Source organism: Chinchilla lanigera, unplaced genomic scaffold (assembly GCF_000276665.1).
Source record: "Chinchilla lanigera isolate Chin_1 unplaced genomic scaffold, ChiLan1.0 scaffold00094, whole genome shotgun sequence".
NCBI classification, from domain to species: domain Eukaryota; kingdom Metazoa; phylum Chordata; class Mammalia; order Rodentia; family Chinchillidae; genus Chinchilla; species Chinchilla lanigera.
This window is the reverse complement of record NW_004955495.1, coordinates 3,328,789-3,337,339: the sequence shown is the minus strand read 5'-3', so window position 1 is coordinate 3,337,339 and position 8,551 is coordinate 3,328,789. Positions and strand designations below refer to the sequence as shown.

General features: G+C 64.3%; 1 protein-coding gene across 1 annotated transcript in view; it reads right to left on the bottom strand.

Moving 5' to 3' along the window:
• Positions 1-884: 884 nt before the first annotated feature.
• The window catches only part of Mllt1 (myeloid/lymphoid or mixed-lineage leukemia; translocated to, 1), a gene marked incomplete at its 5' end in the record, with an annotated part of 46,812 nt that continues 39,145 nt past the window's right edge, over positions 885-8,551 (bottom strand). The window contains 6 exon segments of the mRNA XM_013505340.1: positions 885-3,194; positions 3,266-3,337; positions 3,455-3,526; positions 3,621-3,720; positions 5,619-5,727; positions 7,080-7,167. Of these exon segments, the coding sequence (XP_013360794.1) occupies positions 3,066-3,194; positions 3,266-3,337; positions 3,455-3,526; positions 3,621-3,720; positions 5,619-5,727; positions 7,080-7,167 (570 nt within the window).

Here is an 8,551-nt window from a genome sequence, read left to right as displayed (position 1 = left end):
TTCACACACAGTCCTTCCACCGCCACCCGAGGGCCCAGGCACCACGCGGTCTTAGGCCAGCCCCTTGCTGACTCCATTGCCCTCCTGTAGGGTGCAAACCGCACAAAAGCTGCAGCTTTCTCTGGCAGGGAAGGCAGAGGTTCTGGCAGCCACGGCCCTGGGTGGAAGGGAACTTCAGGAGAACCGGAAATAGCTCCTGAGGGACCTGGTGTCAGGCTGTGCCTGGCTGGGAAGACCCCCAGCTGCCACCTGCTGCAGCAAGGGGTGTCCACTGGCAGCTGCCCCTGCACTCAGGGTGGCCAGCGGGTGCACGCTGGCAATGTGTGCCACGCGTGAGTGGCATCTGTGCCTCTGGGCGGAGCTGGAGCCTGGAGTACACAGATCCGGTTCAACAGAGCCGCTAAGAGCTCCGCCAGGGTCCCTCAGCTCTGTCACACCAGGGCCACAGCAAGACATACATGGAAAGGGGCAGCTAGGCACCCGGGCTCCTGCCAAAGGTATCTATTTTCCTATCCATCTTCACCCACCCACGTATCCCTGCACCCATGAAGCCCATTCACTTTTGTACCACCCATCTACCCACTCACCCAGGGAAGCCAAGTCTGCTTTGCAAGCACAACCCTGCCCCTGCTTCCCAGGACAGAGCCCAGCGTGGCGTGGCCCAGGCCCGCGGCTGCTTGCCGCCACCGCCCTGCTCTGGGTCTCTGGCGGTGCCCTCTTCGTCCAGGACGCCAACTGCACCCACCTCATCCCCGCCCCCGCCACACACCAGCCTCACACCAGCCTCCTTCCCCTCCCGCGCTGACCTGGAGGCCCTGGGACGCAAGCAGAGCCCTCGCGCCCCTCCCGTTACACAGCAGGGAGGCACCGTGCAGATGCAGAGGTCTGCTTTCCATTCTGACTTTATTTCACTTTTTTTCTATAAAACTCCTCCATAATTTCACAATTTTAACAAAAAGTTTAAAATCCAGGACAGAAACAATCCTGCAACTCATCACAAACACACGTCTCCTTTGTCCTTTGATCCAGGAGTCGGTCTTGGGCCGGTTAAGTGTCCAGTTCCTAGCGAGACACATTCTTGGTTAAAAACCCTTGTGGGGAAGGAAGGTATTCGATACCTTTTGTGTTCTGGCGTCAGTTTACAATTCATTCAGGAGAGGAAACACGGGGTTTACACTGGGGACAGGCGGCATAACACAGGACATGTGGCAATCACAAGGCGCCGGCCCCTTCCTATGGAGATGTCCCCAGAGCCCGCGCGGGCCCAGCTGTCCATGACCGCCGGCGGGGGGGGTGGGGTGGGGCCGCTGGGAAGGCTGCAGCCAGGGCCCTGGTGCACCCTTCACCAGGGCAGCCGTCTCCTTCGGCTGTCACGGAGACGGCGGGTCCCAGAGCGGCTCTGGAGGACAGCGGTGAGGCCTTCCGGCCAGAGGAGGTAACTGAGAAGTGGGTTGGTGCTCCTGAAGGTCCCGGATACTGCGGGAAGGGCCAGATGCCACCACAAAGGTGGCAAAGCGCCCAGCCCGGGTCGCCGTGGGGCTCTCAGGATCCTCAGGCAAGAGGAAGGCCACTGCCTGGAGCTGAGGCTTCTGCATGTGGCCCCACAGCAGGGGGCCAGGTCCTTCTGTCCCATGTCTTGGAGAGTTCCCGGAGGGGCGGTGACAAGGACCCGCCGTGAGTATTGCTGGCCTGCCTGGGAAGAGGACGTGGCAGCGGGGCCTGAGGGCAGTCAGAGTGGCCACAGAGGCCAGAGGGGCTGCAGGAGCTCCCTGCGGAGTTGTCGGGCTTCTCCCCGAGAATGTGGGGGGCCCCCAGCAATGCTGGTGTGGGCGACGCCTTGTAGGCAGGGGTCCCCCGGGGAGTGTTCCGGTGGACTCAGGGCAGGGACAGGAGCAGGGAACTCAGGGAAGAGGCCAGGGCCTCCCTCTGAGCCCGTAACGGGAAAGAGGGGCACCTAGTGAGAGGGAAGAGGGCACGGGGCCGTCCGGGGCCCCACTGCCCCCAGCCACACCTTGGTCAGGGCACCAACACTGGCAATGACTGAAGTCAGGACGGGTTCCGGAGGCACAGGGCCGGGGCCGGGACCACCGGGGGCGGGCGCGCTGCACCAGGGCTGCTGGCCCAGTGAGGCTGAGTGGCGTGGCCCTTGGAGAACCTCAGGCAGACAGGAGAATGTCCCAGGCTGGGCCTGGCGGAAGCGAAGGCCGCGGCTGGAGAGGAGGCGGCCCACATGCGCCTCCCAACACAAACTGTCCCGTCTTATTTGGCAAAAGCTCATTTGTTCAAAGTTCGAAGACTTGATCGATGACTGTGAAGGAAGAGGGTCCTATGGAGGAGGAGCCCCGAGGCGCTGACACGTGTGGCCCTGGCCCTGAGGACAGGCCACCCCGGAGCGGCTGTAGTGTTCACTGGCCTGGGAGCCTGGCATCCTTGGAACCAGGGGGAGGCTCCCTTTGCGCCCTGGAGAGGGCCAGCCCGAGACAAGACCCCCACAGACATCTTAACCTACAAGCCCCCCCACCCCCCACCCCCCACGTGCAGCTCGGCACAGAAACGCACACGGGACCCGCTCCGGAACACACGCAGCGCACATATATATAATACACAGACAGCTGTACAGACGGGCCGGCCTGGCCGGCCGCAGACCTCACGGGCCTCCGAGGGCCTGCAGCCCCGGCACCTTCTGAACCGTTTGGGGGCGCCGCGCACAGGACGGCCGGCTGCTCAGAGGCCCGCAGTTGCAAGGCGGAGCTGGGGGCCCTCAGCCACGCCCGTTCTGCGTGAGCTACTTTCTCTTCTGGGAACCAGGCCCAGCTCTGCCTTCTGCACAAACCGCCCTCCAAGGGGCGCCCGGGTGGCTGTGCCCGGGTGACTGTGCCCGGGTGCCCACCAGACGGCCCAGGGCACTCGGGAGCCACCCAGGAAAGTGCAGCTGGCTGTGAGGGCCGGGCGGGGCGGTCGCTAAGGCAGTGCTGTAGGCGGTGCGTGGAGAGAAGGGAGGCAGGTGGGGCCTGCGTGGCCTCCCAGGACCCCGGCGGGGGGCAGGGCCCAGCTCCCACCCAGGGTCATGTGGCCACGGCCTCTAGGTAGCTCTGCAGCTTGCGCACGGTGCTCTCGTCCAGGGAGAAGAGGTCGAAGTCGAAGGTGGTGTTGGTGACGTTGAAGTGGCCGGTCTCCTCAATGAGGTTCACGATCTGCAAGAGGGGGCGGGGCCTCAGTGCCTGGAGGCAGAGGGAGTTGCGGGAGGAGGGCTCCGGCGGCCTACCTGCTGCAGCACGTTGCGCTCCCTCAGCGCCATCAGCCGCCGGTGCAGCTCCACCAGCTCGTCTGTGTAGGCCTGGGAGGGGGCAGACGAGCCTCAGCCCAGCAGGCCCCCCCCCCTGGCCAGCCCTCCCCAGCCAGTGCGGCCGCTGCAGGGGGGCCAGCCCACCCCTGCCCGCGGGCCCGCGGTCACCTTGTCGTAGGCTCCCTTCTTGAGGATCTTTTCAGGCTTGCTGCAGGGCTCAGGGCTCCTCCGGCCCGATGCCTGCGGGAGACCCAAGAGTCTGCTGAGCCCTCGCTCTGTCCACCCCCAGCCCTGTCCACCCCCCACCACGCCCAGCCTCCCTGGGCGCCCTCACCTTGCTGTTGGGTGGGGGCGGCTTCTGCGGAGGTGGGGGCTCGCGGCCAGGCAGGCAGGAGTCACCGCTGTTGTCGCTCTCGCTGTCGCTGAAGCTCAACCTGGACCCCACAGGGAGCTGCATCAGGCCAGGCCCTGGGAGCACCGAGCCCGAGGGCGCTCCCCCCGCCGGTGCCGCCCTTCGAGGTGGTTTGCGGCCTGCGGGAGGCCCCCAGCCCTAGCGTTGCCATGCCGGCCCTGGGGTGCTATGCAGCATCCAGCGAAGGTGTGCGGCCTGGGGGCAGGTCTCAACCTCCGCCTGTTTCCTCCTCCGTAAGAGGAGGCTGCGCGCGGGGACTGAGCTCTGATCTGCAGCCACACAGGATCACTCTGGCCATGGCAGGGCGGTGCTGATCAGCAGCGAACCCTGTGGCTTCTCCTCAGTCTGGGTGACACGTGCTGCCCAGCGGTGCCCTGAGCACTTGACCCTGGCCTCACCCAGGCAGGTGCTCACCACTGAGCGGTACCCCAGCCCCTCTGCGGGGTGCGCCCACCCCCGCGGGCGTGCACAACGGCCTAGGCAGTCTCTGCGTCCAGTTCCTGTTTTGTCACTCTGAGTTCGAGCCAGTAAAGGCCCCAACAACTGCTACCTGACGTGTTTAATACACTTCCCTCTCTCTGCCTGGGAAGGGGCTGTCCCCTTCACCAGGCTACTAAAGGAAGTGCCAGGACACGAGGGGACCCTCTGCAGGCTGGGACTGGGCAGTGTGACCACCTCTTGGCTCCTGTCCTGCTCCCTAACCAGGTGCAGCTTGTGCCCTCCATTCAACCCTTCCCACAGCGAGCGCCAGGCTCTTCCCAGGAGCCCTGCTCTGGCCCGAGGACCCAACTCCAGGTCAGACTCTGGTTGCCAGGGCAACACGACAGCCTCCTGCTTGCTCCTCATGCTGCCTCTTGCTGCTTCCAGCAGGTGGGCCTCGCCAGCACCCGCTGTGACCCCGCACCCGAGGCCCCTCCCCAGAAGGTGCAGGGACAGCAGCCGCTCAGCCCTGCCACCAGTGAGCTCCCAGCCAGGGCCCCGCAAGGAGGGGATGCCAGGAGCCTCTTTGGTCAGGTCTCCACACTGCTGCCTGCCCATACATCAGGACGGTGCCTGCCAATCTCTCAGTACCAGCAGACTCCACACTGCCCCGTAGGAACCCACTGTGCCCGCGGCAGAAGCCTGCATGGAACCGGGTTGGGAGCCTTGGCACACAGCAGACCTGAGCGAAGACTGTCAGACCTTGGCTTTCAGGATGGCGTTGTTTTTGTTGGTTTTTTAAAAACCAGTAATAGAATGGCTGCAAGAGTCTGTTAAACCTCCTGTGGCTTGTGGCGTGGACGGATGTAGGTGCCAACTCACAGAAGCCCTGGAGACCGGAGGCCTCAGGCTCTTGGAGAGGGGACTCTGGCCCTGACCCAGCCCTCTACTGCGCCTAGCCGTCACTCCCGCCCTGGACAAGCCCAGAATCTCTCATTTGCGCCGAGGCCAGGGTCTTCAGGAGACCAAAAACCCAGTGCCTGCATACAGCTGGGAGCTCTCCACGGACCTGGGGCACCCAAAGGGCACACAGCCCTTCTACCCACACCAGGGTATCTGCGGCACAAATGCGTAGGCAAGGGCTGGGGGCTGGGGGCCTGGGCACAGGACTCCCCAGGGCTCAAGCACTGCCCCGCTCAAGAGGGCACAGGTCCTCCCCGTGGCAACCACCCCTTCTGCCACACCGAGGGGTGCCTCCTCGGGGCCTCTGCGATGGAAGACTTTGGCCAGCCGGCCAATGCAGTGTCTAGGTGGCATGGGGTCATCTGGAGCCCCAACATCCAGTGGGCTCAGGTGTTCCCTCACACTGGGGACCTGACCCCAACTGGGCCCTCCGTGGGGACCCTCGGCCCCAGGCCATCCTCTAGGCCTCCCCATCGCAGTAGGCCCCGGTCACCCTGGTCACCACCAGTGCCTGCTACCTCCCGCTGGCCCAGTCACCTGGAATCCCGGCCTGGGTTCACCTTGACAGTGGCCTCCTCACCCGATGAAGAGTCGTCCTCATCCGACTCCTCGGACTGCAGGTCCTCCACCATGGAGCGCAGGGGCCCTGGGGGGTGGGGACAGCAGGGCTCCGATGGGCCTCTGGGGTGCCTCCCCTACGCCCACAGCAACTTCTCAACACTGATGACCCCAAATGACACACAAGTGCGTGCCCATGTCCCCCCTGCCAATCCCTGAGAAAGGCCCCTAATTCCCTTACCTTCCTGGCCCTCTTCACAGACCCCAGGCCCCTGGCCTGCAGCGGGACCACCGGGACCCTCCATCACTGAAGCCAGATCAGAGATCAGAGGCTCCTGAGCACCCAGGCCAAGCCAGGCTCCGCCGGAGAGGGCACAGGAGCCAGGGCCGCAGGCCCACCGCCCAGCCGTCACCCCTACTCGGGCCTGCCCAGCCCCTCAGGAACCCCAACCGCTGCTCCCGGCCTACCGTCCTCCCCTTTCTCCAGAGGCACCCAGTTCCAGTCCCCTACAGACGGCATCTTGGTTTATATTCCTGTTGCCAAGGCAACAGAGGGACACAAAGCCCTCAATTACCTTGGTCACATGACTCCCCTTCAGTAGGTCCCCTCCCTAACCCAATGATAGGAGCACAGAGCGTGTGGGCGTCAAGGACCCCATCCCCCAGCCCACGCATGGACTCCAGGCCAGGCGTACACTCCCTCCCCTGCACCACTAGAAGGACTCTAGCCATGGGGGTGGGGGGAGGGTTGGAAACAGGTCTTCCAACCCACCAGAAGACCTGCTTTGGGTCTGAGGGTGCTGTGTTCTGCAGGTTGCCTAGTCCCCAGGGCCCCCACTCCAGGGCTGGCTTGTGCCCTCCCACAAAAAGCCCCACGGGCAGCTTGCAGCAAGACAACATGCAGAGGGGTGGCCCAGGCCTCGGGGCCACCTGGTGGCCACCGGGTGGCCACTGGATATCCGGAGCCCCAGGCTACGGAGAGCCTGCACCTCAGACAAGATGCGGTGGGTGGGCAGGACAGGCTGGGGTGGCCGGGCAGGGGCCGATGAGCCTTGCCGGGGAGGCACGCTGCCCGGCCTGCTGGGGCCAGTGCCGTCTCTTGGGGGCAGACACCTGGGCTGTAGCAGGGAAGGGTCTCAGCCTAGACCTGGGGAAAGGTCTGGCCCTGTTTCTGTTCTGCTTTGCAGCACCAGCTCTCCAGCCGCCAGGGACTTGCGTAGGTCTGCGGGGCCCAGGACGCTGAGCACCCTGTCCCAAGGGCCTGCACACAGCCAGGTGAGGGTCCCTGGCTCAGCCTCCACAGCCTCCGGCCAGCCACCACCAAGTCCCCCGCGCGGATCCAGTGGATCCCTCTCGTGAGAGCGCAGGTACGAGCACTCAAATCCCCAATCACCGTGCCGCCTCTCCCCTGCCAGCCTCGGCCTCTGCCTGCTCACCCACCTTGGCTGTGGTTCTGGGAAGGCTCAAAATCTGAGTCGGAGCTGGAGTCAGAGCTGGAGCTCGAGTTGGATGGGCTTGACTGTGCGGACTGCACCCGGACAGCGGTGGCAGGGACAGGAAGGGAAAATACAGTCATCTCTCAGGGCAGAGGAGAGGAGGGCGGGGTACACGCCCTCAGACAGTGGGATGCCGACCACCCTCCCCGACGGCATCCCCGAGGTGACGTGTCAGCTTTTTCAAGACCCCACAAGGAGCTGGTGCCACATCACTCAGTGCCAGGGAACCTCGGGCTTGCACCAGGGTGCCCTTCCCATGGGGGGCCTGAGCTCGGCGCAGTGACGGGCTGCGGGCCCTGCCAGCCTCCAGGGAGCAGGGCCCGGCTGCGGTCACAGGTGGGAATGGGAAACCTGGCGAGGAGCCCATCTTCTCATTCTGATCCCCACGCTGCCCTGTGGCCCACCTGGGTGTTGCCGCCAGTTGCCCAGTTGCTGAAGAAGGGCGTATCCCCGTGGTGGACAGACACCTGGGGCTTGGCTGTCCTCCTCCTGCAGCTCTGCACCCGACTGAGTCACCAGGGGCAATAAAGTCAAAGCAAAAGCGATGCGCACACTGGGTAAGATGCCCAGGGAACTATGGGGGCGGTAAGCGAGCACATGGGTGTGTGCCTGTGCCCCTGTGGCTGCGTCTTAGCCCCGTGGACATGTGGCTCAGTGCGTAGAGCAGGGGCCCACCTCAGGCCCAGCTCCATGGTGAGGCTGGGCCACAATGGGCAGCCCGTGTGGGCCGGGCACCTAGCAAGCCCTTCCACTTGGGGCTGTCCAGGGAACTAAGTGCTTTAGCCCCTTCCTGCTGTTGAGAGCAGAGGGAGATGGACAGACGCCAGTCAGTCAGTCTCCCAGGCTGGGCAGAAAGCACTGGAGCTGCCTGCTGGAGAGAAAAGCAGGGGAGGCCTCAGGCGTGACCAGGCCGCAGCCTCCAAGTGCGCCCAGTCAAAACCGCTCCTGCCCACTTTCCCAGTGGCACACAGAGCTCCCTGGGGACCCTGCCCTGAAGATGCAGCCACCAGGCTTCCCGTGGACCCTGTGCCCTTTGACCGAGGCCACTCAGGAGGCAGCACGCAGCGTGGCCAGGTCCCCCAGCACACGAGCTGAGCCTGGACAAACAGTCCAGCTCTTTAGGCCGCACCTCCACCTTTTTTGTACTGGGAATCAAACTCAGGATCTTGCGATTGCCTGGCAAGCACTGCCCTGCTGAGCTACATCCCCAGCCCGCCTCACGCTGCTCTTGAGAATAACTCTGGATACACATTCGGGGGTGAGGGTGAGGAACGTGATGAGTAAGAGCGGGCTGCCCCCGGGGCCCCCACTGTAACCTTAGCTTTCTCAGTTAGCTTCAGAACACTGCAACAAGTCCCCAGTTTAAACCTCGGTTTCCCCTTCTGTGAAGGAGCTGCCCATGGGCACAGCACTGCT